This window comes from Nycticebus coucang, chromosome 8 (genome assembly GCF_027406575.1).
Source record: "Nycticebus coucang isolate mNycCou1 chromosome 8, mNycCou1.pri, whole genome shotgun sequence".
Classification (NCBI taxonomy): domain Eukaryota; kingdom Metazoa; phylum Chordata; class Mammalia; order Primates; family Lorisidae; genus Nycticebus; species Nycticebus coucang.
In genome coordinates this window covers 103,125,958-103,148,833 of record NC_069787.1, presented here as the reverse complement: position 1 = coordinate 103,148,833, position 22,876 = coordinate 103,125,958, and the positions used below count along the sequence as shown (strand labels likewise).

Sequence of the window (22,876 nt, the reverse complement as noted above, 5' to 3'; positions counted from 1 at the left end):
TTCCCGTTTTGTTTTTTACTTCAAAATAATATATGTGCAGTGCGCATAGGAATTTGTTCATAGTTTTTTTTTGTTTAAACTATAGTCCGGCCCTCCAACGGTCTGAGGGACAGTGAATTGGCCCCCTGTTTAAAAAGTTTGAGGATGCCTGGTCTAAAGCAATCATATCAGAAGGGCTCTGGACTCACAATCACTAGCCTTTTTAAAAGAAGGCAGAGTAAGGCTGAAAGCAGGTGAGATTACACTGAATAAGCCAGTGATGGCCCCTCCCTCCTCTCCTTCTAGAAGACACCAATAGCTAATTATCAGGCAAGGACTGAGAACTGTTTTCTGGAAAAACAAGCACTCCCCAGACAAAATACCTACAAATACTATCATCTTGGAGATCATTACAAAAAAGCTAACTCATCACTCCCCACCCGTGGTATCCTTTAGGGCCTATTTCAAATACTCCATTTTTCCTAGAGCTTTCCTCAACACCTGATGTGATTTTCCCTTGTCCAGAGTCCCAGCATTTGCCTGGAACCTCTCTTACCTTACACAGTAGTCATTTCTGTTCTATCCCATTCTGCCTATAAAATCATTAGCTTAGTCAGGGTAAGAACTCTGCAATCTGAGTCATCTCCACCTCCTCCTCATTCCCACCTTACACTCTGGGCATAAAAGGTGCTCCAAAGCATCAGTTCAATGAATTTTTGACAAATATCATGTCCAGAAAACAATAACTTTCTTTGTTCTATCTATCTTTGCCTTCTGTACAAGTTTTTGCCCAATTCTCATAAACTGCAAAAAGCAGATATGATTCCTTCTAGCTCAGCATTTGGCATACCAATTTACAACAGTTTTAAAACATTTTGAAAGTAATTCATTCAGTAAATGAATACTGTGTAACTGCAACAAATTAAACATTAACCAAGCATAACTTCTAATATCAAACCCAGAAAACCTTTTAGGTTTCTAGACAAGCTGTGTAACTTTAAGTCTGTAAAAGGAACTACACGTTTTAGATCATACACATATTTTCACCTTTAGAGGGAAAAATAGTCAGATTCAAAATACTATACAACATATTTTCTGTTTTGGTTTTTTATTACTGCCATTACAAATTAACACAAATTCAGTGGCTTAAAACAACACAAACTTATTATCTTACAGTTCTATAGTTTAAAAGTCCTACACAGGTCTCACTGGGCTAAAATCAAGGTTGGCAGGGCTATGTTCCTTTCTGGAGGCCCCAAGAAGTGTTTTCTTGTCTTTTCCAACTTCTAGAGACTCTTCACATTCCTTTGTTCATGGTCCCTTTCCCCCATCTTCAAAGCCAGCTACTCTAAAGTCCTCACATCGTATCATTCTAACCTACTCCTCTGTCTCCCTCTTCCACTTTTAAGGACCCTTGTGATTATACTGGGCCCAACTGGATAAACCAGACTAATCTCTCTATTGTATGGTCAGTTAATTAGCAACCTTAATTCCTCTTTGCTATGTAAGATAGGATATTCACATATTCCAGGGATTAGGATTTGGATATGGAGGGGGAATGATTCTGCCTATGACATTCTCCTACAGTTTCAGTGTGAAAAACCATATCTGTTTTGATATGGCCTGACAACACTTGTTTGAACACCTCCACAAAAGCACAAAGTTCAAGGGCCCGTGGTTCTGAGTCAAGTCCTCTTCATGAGGCAGCATCCACTGTGCTGTCATGTCTTACACACTATCTTACACACTGTCTTAGACACAGATGCCCCCCACCCTGCTAGGAGGAATCTGTCTTACACAGTGTGTCTTACACACTGTCTTAGACACAGATGCCCCCCACCCTGCTAGGAGGAATCTCACTCACTTAGAATATACTCCTGGTTTCTGAGACAACTTTGTACAAGCCTACTGTCCTGTGATCCTATCCAAACAGACTAAGGACTCTTCCTCCTAAGGGGGGAAAAAAAAAAAAGTATAATCTTCTGGATATATGCACTAAAAACAAAGTCAGTCCTTCATCTGCCCAAACTACAAGCAAGTTTTCATTCCTTAAGATTGTTTTTTTTTCTGTTTTTTTTTTCTCAAATATTCTGCTCCTGGCTCTGTCCTCCAGGAAAGTTCAGCTTGCTGCAGTTAGTAAATACCTGACTGAAGATATAAACCAATCTTCCATTGATTCGGCCTCTTCCAGTGACCACGCTGTCTCCAGGAAACTAACAAAAAAATGTAAAGTAAAGGTTAAAAAAAAACAGATATTTCTTTTAATGATTTTGGTATCTATCCCTTAATGAAAGATAAAAACCAGCAAAACCCCCAATTCCTTAAAATCCAAAATGAATAAGGAACATGAAGAGATCCCTCCTTCCTGAGCTCTGCAACAGCAAGCACTGAGTTACCGCTTCACCCACAGAAATGAAGGGTACTGCAGTCTTAGCCATCATCCTTCTTCCTAAAAGCAAAATAATCACAAGACACCCCCCCACACACAGAGCCACCACTACCAAATGCTTATTAGGAGGACATATAAAGAAACATGGCCACTTCCCCAAAGCAATATCCCCCCCCACCCTAAACCTTAAAAAGGCAAACCCAGTATTTTGCATGGAATCTTGGTAATCACTGCATGACCCATAATGCCTCAAATGCAGCCAGCTGGTTTGGTGCCAAGTTTACAAATCTTTGATCACAAACGGCAGATATGCAGAGCTAAAGAAAATTGGACTAAACACTGAGTCCAAAGAACTTCACACACCCATAGATAGCACCCAGTTGAAGGAAGAAGTGTTGTTGATTCTGACCTCAAAAACTCCAAGACTAAACTTACAGTGTGTCAAAAGAGGCAACTGATCAGTCTTTAGGGTCCCTGGTGTCTGGTTTCCAGACAAACCAGAATACAACTAAAAGCTATTTGATGCCAGGGCGACAAAGTGAGACTCTGTCTCAAAAAAAAAAAAAATTTACTCATGTTACAACTAAAAGATATTCTCATCCCTCACCCCAGTTTGTCAGTCTGTACTAGCAAAAACTCTGAAGCCAAAACAGAGCCCTGAGCCACATGGCAAAGGGTACAAGCAGCCCCCACAGATTCCATCTTTGGGCAAAGCCGAGGGAAGAATCTAGAGGTCCCAGTAGTGCTTCTGCAGGACTTCAGAGAAAAGCTTTAGGTTCACTACCCTGGTGTGTAGGCCACAGCTGGAACGTGTTCACCCCACCATTTGAACAAATACCTTATTTTTATCAGCAGCCATTCCAAAATCGGCACATCTGTGTTCCACGAACATATCGCTCTCAACAAAGCTGCCAGGGTCCAGCAAGAGACTGATCCGCTCCCTGGCCGTTAGCTTTCCCTAAAAGGCAATAAAGATCACTCAGTGGTGTCATCACAGACAAAGTTAGTAAGCCAAAAAAACGGGTGTTCATGGGAAGGCCAGGAAGACAGGTTTTGCCTCTTGACCCAAATGCAAAAGCCTCATTTTGTCTGACCTACCCAAGGCAGACAAAGGTTATTAGTAGACTTCAGCTGGTAAGGCAATCAAAGCAGTCAGGGTACTCTAGAAGCACCCAACTGTGGACAGTAAATAAGGAAAGAGGAGGACAAAGTGGAAAGAAGTAGGCATAAAGAACTGACTCCAAAACAAGATAACAAGTTCCACAAATACTTGCTGAAGACCTAAGGAGCCATGAAAAAAATGGAGAAGCAAGAAATAGAAATTGAAGCAGGCTCGGCACCTGCAGCACAGTGGTTACGGCACCAGCCACATACACCGAGGGTGGCAGGTTCGAACCCAGTCCAGGCCAACTAAATAACTGCAACAAAAAAATAGTTGGGCGTTGTGGTGGGCTCCTATAGTCCCAGCTACTTGGGAGGCAGAGGCAAGAGAATGGCTTAAGCCCAAGAGTTTGAAGTTGTTGTGAGCGGCGATACCACAGCACTCTACCAAGGGCAATATAGAGAGACTCTGCCTCAAAAAAAAAAAAAAAAAGAAAGAAAGAAACTGAAGCAGGCTTAGTAAAGAACCTGAGACTATATACTCATGAATTCACAGGCTCACTCTAGGAAAGCCTTCAGAAGTATACCTCACCAGGGTCCAACCCTCCTGCTCCCAAGGACAACTACTTCCTGGTTCTTCTGCCCTCTCACCTTCCTTTTCCTCCTACTATCCTATATTAGGGGCCCTACGTGGGGACATAATACTTGACAGTGATGGTATGACACAGAACCGACCTCATAACAGGGAGTAGCTGAGCAAAAAGGGATTGGGAATGAGAGTGAACAGCTCACTTGAGAAGAGAAAAAAAAATGGGTTCTTGGAGGACACAAGGTTGGAGCCCTCAAACTATCAAGAGCCACCAGTGGCTCATATGTGCACTCCTACTACTATGGGAAGCTGGGGCGGGAGGATGCTTGAGATCAGAAGTTCAAGACCAGCCTGAGCAACAGTGACACCATGTCTCTATCAAAGATAGGAAAACTTGGCTCAGCGCCTATAGCTTAGCAGCGAGGGCACTAGCCACATACACCAGAGCTGGTGGGTTCGAATCCAGCCCAGGCCCGCCATACAGCAATGAAAACTACAACCAAAAAATAGCTGGGAGTTGTGGCAGGCACCTGTGGTCTCACCTACTTGGGAGGCTGAGGCAGGAGAATTACTTGAGCCCAGGAGTTCAAGGCTGCAGTGAGCTGGGATGACACCACTGCACAGTAGCGAGTGGTCTTAAAGAGAGAGAGAGAGGAGGCAGAGCAAGATGGCAGCCGAGTAACAGCTTCCTTGCATCTGGACACCGAGAGTCTGGGGATATAGGAATCCAGGCATCTCTGGCTGGTGGGATCTGCCTATCATCACCCCTGAGAGGATACAGGGAGTCAGCGAGAGACTTCTGGACCCCAAGAGGAGGACTAAAACAGTGGAAAACCAGCAAGTGGTCACGTGTGTTCAATCCGTCTAAACCCGCCTGCAACTTCCACAGGCACGAGAACTTAAAGAGCAAGAGGAAGTGAAAGGAAAATTAGGGCAAGGAAACAGATAAAAGAAATCACCCATGAGGAAGAATCAGCAGAAAACCCCAGGCAACATGAAGAACCAGTCCAGAACAACCCTGCCAAGGGACCATGAGGTAGCTACTGCAGAGGATTCCACCTATACAGAAATGTTAGGAATGACAGAAAGGGAATTTAGAATACACATGTTGAAAACAACGAAAGAAATGATGGAAACAATGAAGGAAACTGCTAATAAAGTGGAAAATAACGAAAAGGAAATCCAAAAACAGAATCAAATAAGAGATGAACAATATGAAGAATATAAAAAGGATATAGCAGAGCTGAAGGAAATGAAACAGTCAATCAGGGAACTTAAAGATGGAATGGAAAGTATCAGCAACAGGTTAGACCATGCAGAAGAAAGAATTTCAGAGGTAGAAGACAAAGTTTTTGAGATAACTCAGATAGTAAAAGAGGCAGAAAATAAGAGAGAGAAAGCAGAACATTCACTGTCAGAATTATGGGACTTTATGAAGCGTTCCAACATACGAGTTATAGGAATTCCAGAAGGGGAAGAAGAATGCCCCAGAGGAATGGAAGCCATACTAGAGAATATTATAAAAGAAAATTTCCCAAATATCACCAAAGATTCTGATACACTGCTTTCAGAGGGATATCGGACCCCAGGTCGCCTCAACTCTAACCGAGCTTCTCCAAGACACATTGTGATGAACCTGTCCAAAGTCAAGACAAAAGAAAAGATTCTGCAAGCTGCCAGGAGTAAGCGCCAGTTGACCTACAGGGGCAAATCCATCAGAGTGACCGCAGACTTCTCTAATGAAACTTTCCAAGCAAGAAGACAATGGTCATCCACCTTTAATCTACTTAAACAGAACAATTTCCAGCCCAGAATTCTGTACCCTGCTAAGCTAAGCTTCAAAATTGACGGAGAAATCAAATCATTTACGGATATACAAACATTGAGGAAATTCGCCACAAGACCAGCTCTACAGGAAATACTTCAACCTGTTCTGCATACTGACCACCACAATGGATCAGCAGCAAAGTAAGAACTCAGAAATTAAAGGACAGAACCAAACCTCCACACTGATGCAAAAGATAAAACTAAGCAATGGACTCTCACAAAAGACGAATAGAATACAACCACACTTATCAATTATCTCAATAAATGTTAATGGCTTGAATTCCCCACTGAAGAGACATAGATTGGTTGACTGGATTAAAAAACACAAGCCATCCATTTGCTGTCTGCAAGAAACACACCTGGCTTCAAAAGACAAATTAAAGCTCCGAGTCAAGGGTTGGAAGACAATTTTTCAGGAAAATGGCATTCAGAAGAAAAGAGGAGTTGCAATCTTATTTTCAGATACATGTGGATTTAAAGCAACTAAAGTCAAAAAAGACAAAGATGGTCACTTTATATTGGTCAAGGGAAAAATACAACAAGAAGACATTTCAATTCTGTATATCTATGCACCCAATTTAAATGCTCCCAGATTCTTGAAACAGACCTTACTCAGTCTGAGCAATATGATATCTAATAATACCATAATAACAGGGGACCTTAACACTCCTCTTACAGAGCTGGACAGATCCTCTAAACAGAAATTAAACAAGGATATAAGAGACTTAAATGAGACCCTAGAACAACTATGCTTGATAGACGCATATAGAACACTCCATCCCAAAGATAAAGAATATACATTCTTCTCATCACCCCATGGAACATTCTCCAAAATTGATCATATCCTGGGACACAAAACAAATATCAACAGAATCAAAAGAATTGAAATTTTACCTTGTGGGCGGCGCCTGTGGCTCAGTGAGCAGGGCACCGGCCCCATATACCGAGGGTGGCGGGTTCAAACCCAGCCCCGGCCAAACTGCAACAAAAAAAACAGCCAGGCGATGTGGCGGGCGCCTGTAGTCCCAGCTACTCGGGAGGCTGAGGCAGGAGAATCACCTAAGCCCAGGAGTTGGAGGTCGCTGTGAGCTGTGTGAGGCCACGGCACTCTACCGAGGGCAATAAAGTGAGACTCTGTCTCTACAAAAAAAAAAAAAGAAATTTTACCTTGTATCTTCTCAGACCATAAGGCACTAAAGGTGGAACTCAACTCTAACAAAAATGCTCGACCCCACCCAAAGGCATGGAAACTAAACAATCTTCTGTTGAATAACAGATGGGTGAAGGAAGAAATAAAACAGGAAATCATTAACTTCCTTGAGCATAACAACAATGAAGACACAAGCTACCAAAACCTGTGGGATACTGCAAAAGCAGTTTTGAGAGGAAAATTCATCGCTTTAGATGCCTACATTCAAAAAACAGAAAGAGAGCACATCAACAATCTCACAAGAGATCTTATGGAATTGGAAAAAGAAGAACAATCTAAGCCTAAACTCAGTAGAAGAAAAGAAATATCCAAAATCAAATAAGAGATCAATGAAATTGAAAACAAAAGAATCATTCAGAAAATTAATGAAACAAGGAGTTGGGTTTTTTGAAAAAATAAATAAAATAGATAAACCATTGGCCAGACTAACGAGGAATAGAAAAGTAAAATCTCTAATAACCTCAATCAGAAACGATAAAGGGGAAATAAGAACTGATCCCACAGAGATACAAGAGATCATCTCTGAATACTACCAGAAACTCTATGCCCAGAAATTTGACAATGTGAAGGAAATGGATAAATATTTGGAATCACACCCTCTCCCTAGACTCAGCCAGGAAGAAATAGAGCTTCTGAACAGACCAATTTCAAGCACTGAGATCAAAGAAACAATAAAAAATCTTCCAACCAAAAAATGCCCTGGTCCAGATGGCTTCACTCCAGAATTCTACCAAACCTTCAAGGAAGAGCTTATTCCTGTACTGCAGAAATGATTCCAAAAAATTGAGGAAGAAGGAATCTTCCCCAACACATTCTATGAAGCAAACATCACCCTGATACCAAAACCAGGAAAAGACCCAAACAAAAAGGAGAATTTCAGACCAATCTCACTCATGAACATAGACGCAAAAATTCTCAACAAAATCCTAGCCAATAGATTACAGCTTATCATCAAAAAAGTCATTCATCATGATCAAGTAGGCTTCATCCCAGGGATGCAAGGCTGGGTTAACATACGCAAGTCTATAAACGTTATCCACCATATTAACAGAGGCAAAAATAAAGATCACATGATCCTCTCAATAGATGCAGAAAAAGCATTTGATAAAATCCAGCATCCTTTTCTAATTAGAATACTGAAGAGTATAGGCATAGGTGGCACATTTCTAAAACTGATTGAAGCTATCTATGACAAACCCACAGCCAATATTTTACTGAATGGAGTAAAACTGAAAGCTTTTTCTCTTAGAACTGGAACCAGACAAGGTTGTCCTCTGTCACCTTTACTATTCAACGTAGTGCTGGAAGTTCTAGCCAATACAATTAGGCAAGACAAGGAAATGAAGGGAATCCAAATGGGAGCAGAGGAGGTCAAACTCTCCCTCTTTGCTGACGACATGATCTTATACTTAGAGAACCCCAAAGACTCAACCACAAGACTCCTAGAAGTCATCAAAAAATACAGTAATGTTTCAGGATATAAAATCAATGTCCACAAGTCAGTAGCCTTTGTGTACACCAATAACAGTCAAGATGAGAAGCTAATTAAGGACACAACTCCCTTCACCATAGTCTCAAAGAAAATGAAATACCTAGGAATATACCTAACGAAGGAGGTGAAGGACCTCTATAAAGAAAACTATGAAATCCTCAGAAAGGAAATAGCAGAGGATATTAACAAATGGAAGAACATACCATGCTCATGGATGGGAAGAATCAACATTGTTAAAATGTCTATACTTCCCAAAGCAATCTACCTATTCAATGCCATTCCTATCAAAATACCAACATCGTACTTTCAAGATTTGGAAAAAATGATTCTGCATTTTGTATGGAACGGGAAAAAACCCCGTATAGCTAAGGCAGTTCTCTGGAACAAAAATAAAGCTGGGGGCATCAGCATACCAGATTTTAGTCTGTACTACAAAGCCATAGTGCTCAAGACAGCATGGTACTGGCACAAAAACAGAGACATAGACACTTGGAATTGAATTGAAAACCAAGAAATGAAACTAACATTTTACAACCACCTAATCTTTGATAAACCAAACAAGAACATGCCTTGGGGGAAAGACTCCCCATTCAATAAATGGTGTTGGGAGAACTGGATGTCTACAAGTAAAAGACTGAAACTGGACCCACACCTTTCCCCACTCACAAAAATTGATTCAAGATGGATAAAGGACTTAAACTTAAGGCATGAAACAATAAAAATCCTCCAAGAAAGCATAGGAAAAACACTGGAAGATATTGGCCTGGGGAAAGACTTCATGAAGAAGACTGCAATTGCAACAGCAACAAAAATAAACAAATGGGACTTCATTAAACTGAAAAGCTTCTGTACAGCTAAGGAGACAATAACCAAAGCAGAGACAACCTACACAATGGGAAAGGATATTTGCATATTTTCAATCAGACAAAAGCTTGATAACTAGGATCTATAGAGAACTCAAATTAATCCACATGAAAAAAGCCAACAATCCCTTATATCAATGGGCAAGAGACATGAATAGAACTTTCTGTAAAGACGACAGACGAATGGCTAACAAACACATGAAAAAATGTTCATCATCTCTATATATTAGAGAAATGCAAATCAAAACAACCCTGAGATATCATCTAACCCCAGTGAGAATGGCCCACATCACAAAATCTCAAAACTGCAGATGCTGGCGTAGATGTGGAGAGAAGGGAACACTTTTACACTGCTGGTGGGACTGCAAATTAGTACAACCTTTCTGGAAGGAAGTATGGAGAAACCTCAAAGCACTCAAGCTAGACCTCCCATTTGATCCTGCAATCCCATTACTGGGCATCTACCCAGAAGGAAAGAAATCCTTTTATCATAAGGACACTTGTACTAGACTGTTTATTGCAGCTCAATTTATAATCGCCAAAATGTGGAAACAGCCTAAATGCCCACCAACCCAGGAATGGATTAACAAGCTGTGGTATATGTATACCATGGAATACTATTCAGCCGTTAAAAAAAATGGAGACTTTACATCCTTCGTATTAACCTGGATGGACGTGGAAGACATTATTCTTAGTAAAGCATCACAAGAATGGAGAAGCATGAATCCTATGTACTCAATTTTGATATGAGGACAATTAATGACAATTATGGTTATGGAGGGGAAACAGAAAGAGGGAAGGAGGGAGGTGGGTGGGGCCTTGGTGTGTGTCACACTTTATGGGGGCAAGACATGATTGCAAGAGGGACTTTACCTAACAATTGCAATTAGTGTAACCTGGCTTATTGTACCCTCAATGAATCCCCAACAATAAAAAAAAAAGAGAGAGAGAAAGAACGCCTCATTGTTTGGGTTCCCAAGCCATAGGCCCAAGTCAAATTCCCCAGCTCAGTGTCCCTCTCCCCCTCCTGCCCCCCCTCCACAAAAAAACCCCTCGGATTGGCTATTTTTCCCCTTAGGAAAGCAGCCAAAGCCAGTGAGGTTGTGTTAAAACAAACAGGCAGTCCTATAAATTGTTATGGAAAGTATAACCTTTTATGAAGGCAATTTAGCAGTACACATACAAAATTTTTAAAACATTTATAACTTTTGACCCACTAATTCCAGTTCTGGGAAATCTATCCTATGGAAATCATCCAATATTGTTTAAAAGGGGAAGAAGAAGGGGATATGAAATCAAGTCTGCCTCCTAAATCAGCTTTAGCAAAAGAAAAGCAGCTTCTGGAGGCTGCATATAAACCTAGTGGGATCTGCCTGGGAAAGGGTGCAGGCAACGTTTCAGGAAGGAATTGTGCAAGATGTCCCAATAGAAAGTGCATAGCAGCACTGACAGGCCTTTTTTAGAGGATGGTCTAGCAGTCCCCTCTCCTGACAGAGCCACCCCAAGGTAGGGAGGGAAGCACTCTGGGCACCACAAACCATCAACCAAATTAGCACTTCACTCTCAAGTATCAAAAGGAATTGTCATCTTCATCCCTGCCAAATAGGAATTTATGATATCTAAATCAACACCTGATTTACATGTAAATAAACGGAGGTTCAAATTTCTTCACTAAAGACCCCAGCCCTCCACCCAGTCACCTCCCCTGCACTAGTGAGTTGTGCCTGAGTGTCCTTCACACGTAAGGATTTCGCTTCTCCACCTTCTTTTCGGTTATTTAACTTGACCAGTACATCAGTCCAGATTCACCTACGAGTCAGGGACACATGGCAAGCCTGGTTTCAAGGCCAGGGTCGCCTGTCCAACCCTCAGTTTTCTCTGCTGCTAAACGGCCCATCCAGCTTATCTCCGAAGGCCGGCTGCGAGGAGAGGCAGGTGACAGTGCCGTAGCTGCTCACTGAAGCCAAACAGCGGAACAGCCTAGCCGGTGCACGCCCAGAAAGGCCATCAGCTTCCCACACAACACTTTCCTTTGCTACCCAGCAGGTCGAGGCACGCTAACATCCTAATGGGACTGAGTTGGCATTCTGCGGGTGGAAGTTCCACAGTTGCACACACGCGCGCGAGCACACACACACCCCACCGCAGGTTAACGTGAGCTTGCCCGTTACTTCCTCTGCCACCTGCCTCGATTTTCCTGCTTGAATGATGAAGGACTATCACCACTCTTTCACGGGGCAAAAGAATAAGCACATCTTTTTTACTGAGTACCTAGCGTTGCTTCGCTATCTCTATTCCAACAATAAGCTTGTGAGGGAAGAATTATTACTCTCTTCTGTTTATGATAAACTGACCCCTAGACATTAAATAACTTGCACAAAAGTTTGTTAAGTAGTAAGTCGCCCGTTGACCAGACAGGTCCTTCTAAATTCCTAGGGGAAAGCAGTGGGCAACAAGGCACAAAGGTGCTTATTCTCCTTCACCCGCCTCCACTCCAAAGGCCTCAGGTTCTCAAGGTGAGCATTCTCGCCCTCTCGCCCCCGGCATCGCACGGATTGGCTGGGGCACCTCAGGCGCCGGGCTCCGGACACGCCGTGATAGGTCGCGCGAGCCTGGGGGCGGGACTCAAGCCGGACCCTCAGGACTCACTCGCTTATGCTGCGCGTCGATGCGGCGTTGGCCTCCACCCAAGAGCGCGGTGTGGCGCTTGTTCTCGATCCGTTCGTTAATGGACACAGGCTGGCTGCAAAGGCTGCGGACCATGGTGCGGAGACCGCTTACTAGAACGTTGAGCCTTGCCCCAGCTACCGCCACCCGCATTGCTGCCGCCATTTTCGATCTACCTGCACGCCCCCAACCAGCGCGCCTCAGTACGCATGTGTGTAAAGGGTGGGCAGGGCGCCTGCGCAGCGTTGGCGGACGCAAGTAGCCTAGGCCCGGACTGCGGATTGTGCCTGAAAGTTAGAGATGAGAGGGAGTTCGTGGGTTGAGGCTACGCTGTGGTGTCACGCAAAGAAAAACAGTGGGACCTTCCTGAGGACTGTCCTTGTGCCTGCCTGGCTGCAGAAAAAGGGACACTGTCCTTGTTTTTTTTTTTTTGAGACAGTCTCACTATGTCGTCCTCAGTAGAGTGCCGAGCGTCACAGCTCACAGCAACCTCAAACTCTTGGGCTTAAGCGATTCTCTTGCCTCAGCCTCCCAAGTAGCTGCTGTGCCCAGCTATTTTTTTGTTGTTGTCTTTATTGTTTAGCTGGCCCGGGACAGGTTCGAACCTGCCAGCCTTGGTGTATGTGGCTGGTGCTGTATCCACTGTGCTACAGCGCTGGGCCATGTCCTTGCTTTTTGCTGGCCACTTAGACCAGGGTGGGGAACTTACAGCCTTAAGGCTACATATGGCCTTCTAGGTCCCTAAGTGCAGCCTTTTGACTGAATCCAAATTTTATAGAACAATTTTATTTTTATTCACTTATTTTGTTTGTCTTTTGTACTTTAATTTGTTCTTGTTTTTTGACACAGAGTCTCACAGTGTCGCCCTCCGTAGAATGCTGTGGCGTCACAGATCACAACAACCTCAAACTCTTGGGCTTAAGCGATTTTCTTGCCTCAGCCTCCCGAGTAGCTGGGACTACAGGGGCCTGTCACAACGCCCCGCTATTTTTTGTTGCAGTTGTCGTTTAACTGGTCCGGGCTGGGTTGGATCCCGCCATCCTCGGTATATGTCGCTGTCACTGAAAGAACTGTGCTATGGGCGCCTAGCCAATGCTTTAATTGGTTAAATGAACATTTGAAATACCAATAAAAAAATAAATTTCAACAAAAAATCCTGATAAGATTGCCCGACACAATTAGAACATTAGTAAGCCATAAAGGCTAAATTGACAGCTGCTGTGCCCATAATTTAGTTCTAACTTTCCCCCACCTTTCTCCACTACCGGTTGAGGCTGACTAGTGAGGGTTTGTGGGGATGGAGTGTGTCAGTCTGTTAGCTTTTGAAAAGGGTGCACTGTGTTTTGTTTGAAGCGGAATTTGTGAATAGTTGCCCAGCTCAACAGTATTTTTCAGTTCTGTCTGCTTAACGCCCATCATGTAAAAGAAAGGCAAGAGAATCGGAGGTTGGAGGTTGCTGTGAGCTGTAATGCAATGCACTCTACCAGGGCAATAAAATGAGACTGTCTCGAAACAAACAAAAGAAAAGCAAGAGAATGCTGAAAGAAAATAGTTTTTTTCCTGCTGAACATGATTTGCTTGCTTTCTAATACTGCAATACTTTGTATCGAATTCAAGAAATTCTTTACTGATGAGTGACTCCCATAGCTCGGTGGGTAGGGTGCCCACCACATACACCAAGGCTGGCAGGTTCAAACCCGACTTGGGCCAGCTAAAACAACAGTGACAACTGCAACAACAACAACAACAACAAAAATAGCCGGACATTGTGGCAGGCACCTGTAGTCCCAGCTACTTGGGAGGCTGAGGCAAGGGCATCACTAGAGCCCAAGAGTTTGAGGTTGCTGTGAATTGCTGTGAGCTGTGACACCACACCACTCTACCCAGGGCAACATAGTGAGACTCTGTCTCAAAAAAAGAAAGAAAAAAGAAAGAAATTCATTGCTCATCAGCACTATAATACTCATAAGGACCACAAATATTTTAAATTAGAGGGGTGTGAAAGGTTATATTGCAGAAACTAAAAGATGAACAGTAATAGCAAACAGTTATTTCAAGCAGCAGTAAGACCTGGCCTAGAGCAACTTATAAAGTAGCTTATATACTCATAAAGAAAGGGAGGTCATTCAGTGATGTAGAAGCTGTGGGAAAAATGCATCGTTAAAATGGTAGGATGCTTAGACCCTGAAAACATCTTCAAAGTACAAACAATTACTTTTCCAAGGAGAATACTTACTGGTGGGCAGCATGAATTAGCCTTCAACTTAACACAATAGTTTTTTTTTATTTTCACATATACATGTGTTCATTAGTCTTCCACTTTTTGCCTTCACAGAATTAAAAAGGCTTAAAATTTAACAACAATAACAATGTTTAAGATAGGAACCAGAAACAAAAACCTCTCAAGGAACGAATGAGGTTTTAAAATTAACACATTTTAATTTTATGAAATACTTCAAAGAAAAAATTCAGTCACTTCGGATGAATCAACTGACACTACTGACTTGGCACAGGTTTACACTTCATTCAGGTCATAATAGAAGATTTTCATTGCTACCAAAAGTTACTCACTTTGGGCACTCTTGCAAAGAGAATGCAGGGAATAGGGAATAGATAGGTGCAACAAATTTCAAGATAAATGTGGTGAAGTGGGATTGAATTTGATAAATTTAGTGAGTGTATGTACAGGTGGTTGCCTTCCATGACAAGAAAACATGAAAGGTTTATTATAGAGATTTTTAAAAAGTATTAACAAACCCAAATGCTGTCTCTCATTTCTTTTCACTGTTTTCTTGCATCACCAAAATCTGTGTGCTAAAGCTACTACTTTAAGTGACACTTAGCAACCAGTTATAAGTATTGTTAACTATATTCATGCAAATGCATTATGGCATTGTCAGTTTCATAACATGCTAAAGTGGATAGATGAGGTATTCAATATAGATTTGCCATATCATTCTAAAGTATGTTGGCTATCACAGGGACATGTATTAGCCAAAATTTTGATCTCTGTAAGAACAGATTGTTAAATTGTATGAAGATCAGAATCAATAATGTGAATTATTGAAAGAAGCTTTCTGGGAGGTGCCTGTGGGTAGGGCTCAGTGGGTAGGGCACCCTTCCCATATACCGAGGGTGAAGGGTTCAAACCCAGCCCCGGCCAAACTGCAACAAAAAAATAGCTGGGCGTTGTGGCAAGTGCCGGTAGTCCCAGGTGCACAGGAGGCTAAGGCAAGAGAATCGCCTAAGCTCCAGGAGTTGGAAGTTGGAGGTTGCTGTGAGCTATGTGGCACCATGGCACTCTACCAAGGGCGATAAAGTGAGACTCTGTCTCTAAAAAAAAAAAAGAAAGAAAGAAGCTTTCTATAAGAATGCAGCATTTTTGAGTGATATGTCAAAACAATTTGAATATTTCTCTGCAAAGTAAAACTAAATCTATATGTAATAGCATGGTAAAAAAAAAAAAGCATTTCAAAAAAAAAAACACTTTTTTAAAAAACACTTCTTCAAATGAAATAGATCTCCTGAACAGACCAATTTCAAGCACTGAGATCAAAGAAATAATAAAAAATCTCCCAACAAAAAAGTGCCCTGGTCCAGATGGCTTAACACCAGAATTTTATCAAACTTTCAAGGAAGAGCTTATTCCTGTACTGCAGAAATTATTCCAAAAAATTGAGGAGGAACGAATTTTCCTGAACACGTTCTACGAAGCAAACATCACCCTGATACCAAAACCAGGAAAAGACCCAACTAAAAAGAATTTCAGACCAATTTCACTAATGAATATAGATGCAAAAATTCTCAACAAAATCTTAGCCAAAAGATTACAGCTTATCATCAAAAAAGTCATACATCATGATCAAGAAGGTTTCGTCCCAGGGTTGCAAGGCTGGTTTAATGTACGCAAGTTCATAAATGTTATTCTCCATATGAACAGCAGCAAAACCAAACAATAGATGCAGAAAAAGCATTCGATAAAATCCAGCATCCTTTTCTTTTCTTTTTTTTTTTTTTTTGTAGAGACAGAGTCTCACTGTACCGCCCTCGGGTAGAGTGCCGTGGCGTCACACGGTTCACAGCAACCTCTAACTCTTGGGCTTACGCGATTCTCTTGCCTCAGCCTCCCGAGCAGCTGGGACTACAGGCGCCTGCCACAACGCCCGGCTATTTTGTTGTTGTTGTTGCAGTTTGGCCGGGGCTGGGTTTGAACCCACCACCCTCGGCATATGGGGCCAGCGCCCTACTCACTGAGCCACAGTCGCCGCCCCCAGCATCCTTTTCTAATTAGAATACTGAGGAGTATAGGCAAAGGTGGCACATTTCTTTTTTTTTTTTTTTTGTAGAGACAGAGTTTCACTTTATGGCCCTTGGTAGAGTGCCACGGCATCATACAGCTCACAGCAACCTCCAAATCCTGGGCCTAAGCGATTCTCTTGCCTCAGCTTCCCGAGTAGCTGGGACTACAGGCGCCTGCCACAACGCCCAGCTATTTTTTTTTTTTTTTTTGGTTGCAGTTCAGCCGGGGCCGGGTTTGAACCCGCCACCCTCGGTATATGGGGCCGGCGCCTTACGGACTGAGCCACAGGCGCCGCCCTAAAAAGGATTGTGGTTTTTTTGTTTTTTGGGTTTTTTGGTGGTTTTTGGCTGAGGCTGGGTTTGAACCCACCACCTCCAGCATATGGGACTGGCGCCCTATCCTTTTGAGCCACAGGCGCCACCCAGTGGCACATTTCTTAAACTGATCAAAGCTATCTATGACAAACCCTTAGCTAATATTTTACTGAATAGAGTAAAACTGAAAGCTTTTCCTCTTAGAACTGGAACCAGACAAGGTTGTCCCCTATTACTATTCAACATAGTCCTGGAAGTTTTAGCCAATACAATTAGACAAGACAAGAAAATAAAGGGCATCCAAATGGGAGCAGAGGAGGTCAAACTCTCCCTTTTTGTTGATGATATGATCTTATACTTAGAGAACCCTAAAGACTCAACCACAAGACTCTTGAAAGTCATCAAAAAATAATGTCTCAGGATATAAAATCAATGTCCACAAGTCAGTTGCCTTTGTATGCGCCAACAACAGCCAAGATGAGAGGTTAATTAAGGACTCAACTCCCTTCACCATCGCCCCAAAGAAAATGAAATACTTAGGAATATACCTAACAAAAGAGATGAAGGACCTCTATAAAGAAAATTATGAAACCCTTAGAAAGGAAATAGCAGAGGACATTAACAAATGAAAGAACATACCATGCTCATGGCTGGGAGGAATCAACATTGTTAAAATTTCTATACTTCCCAGAACAATTTACCGATTCAATGCCATCCCCATTAAAACACCAAATCCTACTTTCAAGTCTTGGAAAAACTGATTCTGCATTTTGTATGGAACCAGAAAAAAAACCGCATAGCTAAGGCAGTTCTTAGTAATAAAAACAAAGTTGGGGGTATCGCCATACCAGATTTCAGGCTGTATTACAAAGCCATAGTGGTCAAGACAGCATGGTACTGGCACAAAAATAGAGACATAGACATTTGGAATCGAATAGAAAACCAGTAAATGAAACCAGCAACTTACAGCCACCTAATCTTTGATAAACCAAACAAGAGTGTCCACTGGGGGAAAGACTCCCTATTCAATAAATGTTGCTGGGAGAACTGGATATCCACATGTAAAAGACTGAAACTGGACCCACACCTTTCTCCACTCACAAAAATTGATTCAAGATGAATAAAGGACTTAAATTTAAGGCATGAAACAATAAAAATCCTCAAAGAAAGAATAGGAAAAACACTGGAAGATATCAGCCTGGGGAAAGACTTTATGAGGAAGACTGCCATGGCAATAGCAACAACAGCAATAATAAACAAATGGGATTTAATTAAACTGAAAAGCTTCTGGGTGGCGCCTGTGGCTCAAAGGGGTAGGGCGCCGGTCCCATATGCCAGAGGTGGTGGGTTCAAACCCAGCCCTGGCCAAAAAAAAAAAAAAAAAACACAAAAACTGAAAAGCTTCTGTACAGACAAGGAGACAACCACCAAAGCAAATACCCAATGGGAAAGGATATTTGCATATTTCAAATCAGACAAACGCCTAATGACCAGGATCTATACAGAACTTCAATTAATTCACAAGAAAAAAACCAACAATCCCATACATCAATGGGGAAGAGAGATGAATAGAATCTTCTCTAAAGATGACAGATGAGTGACCAGCAAACATATGAAAAAATGCTCATCATCCCTACTTATTAGAGAAATGCAAATTAAAACCACCCTGAGACATCATCTAACCCCAGCGAGAATGGCCTATATCACAAGATCTCAAAACTGCAGATGCTGGCATGGATGTGGAGAGAAAGGAACACTTTTACACTGCTGGTGGGACTGCAAACTAGTACAACCTTTTTGGAAGGAAGTATGGAGAAACCTCAAAGAACTCAACCTAGATCTCTCGTTTGATCCTGCAATTCCATTACTGGGTATCTATCCAGGAAAAAAAAAACCTTTTATTATAAAGACACTTGTACTAGGCTGTTTCTCAAAGCCCAATTTACAATTGCTAAAATGTGGAAACAACCTAAATGTCCTTCAACCCAGGAATGGATTGGTAAACTGTGGTATATATATACCATGGAATATTATTCAGCTATTTTTAAAAATGGAGATTTTGTAGCATTTGTACTAACCTGGATGGAGGTGGAACCCATTATTCTTAATGAAACATCACAGGAATGGAGAAGTATGAATTCTATGTATTCAATTTTGGTATGAGGACAATTAATGACACAATAGGGCATGAGGGGAAGGGGAGACCAGACAGAGAAGGAGGGAGTGGGTGACAGAAAGGAAAAGAAGAAAAAAAAGACAAGAAAATAAAATAGTGACTAATTCTCACATAAATTGGATTTAATTTTGACCAAAGTATATTACTTAAACATTAATTTTTATCAACTTGTTAATATGTTGTTTGGGATATGCCATTCTCACTTACAAGTGAAATATGTTTGTAATTTCCCCTTACAACAATATGTTCTCTCCAATTTTAATATCAGGTGTATCAAGATCAAGTAGAATGATTTTGAAGTATTTCTTCTTTTTCTTTTGTCTATAACATTTGGCATGATCTATTTTTTGAAATTATCTTTTACTTTTATTTATAAATATTAGTTGTCTATTTTTTGAGACTTAAAAAAATAAGAAGTTAACAGATGACTCCATACTGAATCTCAGAGTCAAAGCATTCTATAATAGACATACTCTTATTTGACAATGTGAATGTTACTTTCTTTGCATTATTTTTATTATTATTGCTTAATATTTCGATGCAGCAATTCTCTGATTTCTTTTCTGAATGTATTTATGTTCATTCATTCTTTACGAGGTTTTTGTTTCTAGTTCTTATCTTAAACGTTGTTGTTATTAAATTTTAAGCCTCTTTAATTTTGTGAAGGCAAAAAAATGGAAACCTAATAAATACATGCATATGTAAAAATAAAAAAATTTAAAAAGCTAATATTTTTTTTTTTTTTTTTTTTTTTTTTTTTTTGTAGAGACGGAGTCTCACTTTATGGCCCTCAGTAGAGTGCTGTGGCCTCACACAGCTCACAGCAACCTCCAGCTCCTGGGCTTAAGCGATTCTCTTGCCTCAGCCTCCCGAGCAGCTGGGACTACAGGCGCCAAAAGCTAATATTTTTGATATCATGTTTTCCAAACCAGGTGTATAGAATATCTCAGTTGAGATTTTATCTTATTTCTAATAATGTTTTGTGGTTTCTCCATTTTGTTTTTGTTGCTTTGTAAGATGTATTTTTGTTGCTATTTAGAATTGGATTTTAAAATTTCCATATCTAAATTATTATTGTTTACATAGAGAAACCCACTGTCATATATATGTATGTAGTCAATCCTCACTATATTCTCTGTTAATTTCCCATATTGTCAAATAAAGTCTTGGAAGTTTTCTAAGTTTGAAAAAAAAAAAAGAGAAAGAAAAATTTGGATGAATGCTTTCCCCAGTTAGCAAAGGTCTTTGGAAAGCTGGATGATATAAGCAAATTACTATGAGAATATGCAGCTGTCATAGACCTATTAATTAGAAAATACAGGGTAGGCTCCGTGGCTCATGCCTGTAATCCTAGTATTCTTGGAGGCTGAGGCAGGTGGATTGCCTGAGCTCACAAGTTTGAGATCACCCTGAGCAAGAGCAAGACCCTGTCTCTACTAAAAATAGAAAACTAAGCAGGCATCATGGTGAGTGCTTGTAGTCCCAGCTACTTGGGAGGCTGAGGCAAGAAGATCACTTGAGCCCACGAGTTTGAAGTTGCTATGAAGTATGGTGCCACAGGACTCTACCCAGGGCAACAGAGTGAGACTCTGTCTCAAAAAAATTTAAAAGAAAGAAAGAAAATGCAACGAAAGTGTCACTGGCTTTGAGGGTCATAACATCAACACTCAGATTAACATTTCAGCCTCACCTAGTTGATATCATCAAGGCATCTAAAGATCTACAAAATAAATTGATTGAGCTCTTAGTACAGGACATTTTAGGGTCTTTGTTTGATGCCAAGAAAGATCCAATGAAATACAGAAAAATTCAGTAGAATACCCATGCCTTTGGCAACATACCCATAGAAATGCTTTCTTGCTTTTCAACCACTCATGGCTGCAAATCTACATTCTCCTACCTAACTGAAATTAAGATGTCCTAAGGTCACAAATGACTAATACCCATCTAGAAGATAAACTGATATTGGACCTCCATGCTTCAACCAAATATTCAATGCTTTCCAACAAGAAGCAGACACAAAGGATAAGTTAACTTTAAAATTAACAAGTTAGTTTCATTTTCTGAAATTGTTAAGTACATAAGAATTAGATTTTTACAACATAATATACATTTTAAAGTATATCTAATTGAATTTTCTTGAGTGCAGGCTTATTTGATTATAGCTAAATTAAAGTGGCCTTCCAACATGAAAAAGTTTCCCACCCTTGACCTAGACCCTTAGCTTTGTCATCCCACTTCCTACAGAAAATTAGTAGATAATAAGAATTAACCAACATTTATTGAACATTTTGCCAGGTATTGCTTTTTGCAGTTACCGTGCACTAGCTTATTATCCTGATTTCACAGATGAGTCAAATAAAATACAGAAAGGGAGAGCAATTTGGTCAAGAGCCAAGGCTGAAGATGTGGTGGAACCAGGGTTCAAACTCAGGGACATATTATGTGCCAGATATTAAACACAGGACCCGTAATCTCTAGTGAGTGATCTCAAAGCATGGACCCTGTTAAAGAAAAGTTATTCATTCACTTGTTAAAAAAGTATAAAGCAGCATCTATTTGGGACGATGTGATAGAGGTAGGGACTACTGCAATAGTTTGGTAGTAAGGGAGAAAGATTGGGCTCAACTCTGAAAATAACAACAAAAAAAAAGTGAAAATTTATAGCCAAGGAGCAGGTGGAAGTCAGTGGATGGAAAACTAATAAAGGAAATAATCAGGGGTAAGACGTGAGTCTGGCAAAATCCACCTAACAGGATTTTTTTTTTGCAATTTTGGCTGGGGCAGGGCTGGAACCCACCACTCCTGGTATATGGGGCCAGCACCCCATTCCTTGAGCCACAGGCGCTGCTCTGTTTTTGTTTTTCTTTAGACAGAGTCTCACACTGTTGCCCCAGGCTAGAGTGCTATGGTGTCCCTAGCTAACAGCAACCTCAAACTCCTGGGCTCGAATGATCCTCTTGCCTCAGCCTCACAGAGTGCTAGGATTACAGATGTGAACTACTAGACCCACCCCTACCATGATTCTTTCTGAGGGCAGACCAGGGTGATCAGACATGACCAGGGGGGTGGCAGAGGTTGAGGAACTCAAATTAGTCATGGAGAGTGATCAGATATCAAGATGGAGTATTCTGGCTAAACTGACTTGACAAGATTCTTGCTACAACTGGACTTTACAAAGAAAAGTATGGGGGCCCAAGGTCAGGCCTAGTCAAAAAGAGGGCTCAGAAGAACCTGAGCAAAGTTTAGTCAAGGAGAGAATCCTTTCAATCCAGCAGCTTTAGTGTCCTTGGAATAAGTTGGAAATGCAAACTCGAATTCTCAGACTTTACCCCAGACTGACTGAATTAGAATGCTGAGGGTGGGGCCAGTGATCTGTTTAGCATATGACCTTTAGATGATTCCTATGCTTGCTAAAGTTTAAGAACCCCTGCTCTAGGGGGTTGAAATTGTGCTGTTGTGAGCTTGTCCATCTGTTTCCCCATCTAACAGGCAGGTCTTCAGGGCAAAGGACAAAGTGTATATTTCTCATTCTTAGCCACAGAAAACTGCTAAAGTTGATCATTAACCTTTCCAAGATCCAACTCACAGCCCGGGCCTTCATAAAATTGAAATGTTGACCCAGGGCCTTAATGCAATTCATTTCAGCAAACATTTATTTATTTATTTATTTCCTTTTTTATTGTTTGAGATTCACTGGGGGTACAAAGAATTAGGTTACACTGATTGCATTTGTTGGGTAAAGTCCATCTTTTAATTTGTGTACCACCTCCAAGAGGTGTGCCATACACCATAGCCCCCCATCCACTCCTGCCTCCCCTCTCTCCACTTCCTCCTTCCCCTACCCCCCACCTTGTATGAAATCATGTACTGCCTTCATACTAGAATTGAGTACATTGGATTCTTGCTTCTCCATTCTTGTGATAATTTACTAAGAAGAATGTGTTCCAACTCAATCCAGGTTAATAC

At 41.2% G+C, this 22,876-nt stretch overlaps 1 protein-coding gene across 1 annotated transcript in view; it reads right to left on the bottom strand.

Annotated features, from left to right (window-relative positions):
- Nucleotides 1–12,346, bottom strand: part of PCCB (propionyl-CoA carboxylase subunit beta) — an 88,497-nt gene extending 76,151 nt beyond the window's left edge. Inside the window, exons 1-3 of the mRNA XM_053598527.1 lie at nucleotides 12,100–12,346; nucleotides 3,207–3,326; nucleotides 2,124–2,192 (exon numbers count right to left, since the gene is read on the bottom strand). Coding sequence (XP_053454502.1) covers nucleotides 2,124–2,192; nucleotides 3,207–3,326; nucleotides 12,100–12,282 — 372 coding nt within the window. The 5' untranslated portion in view covers nucleotides 12,283–12,346. The remainder of the gene's footprint in view (nucleotides 1–2,123; nucleotides 2,193–3,206; nucleotides 3,327–12,099) is intronic.
- Nucleotides 12,347–22,876: the final 10,530 nt, after the last annotated feature.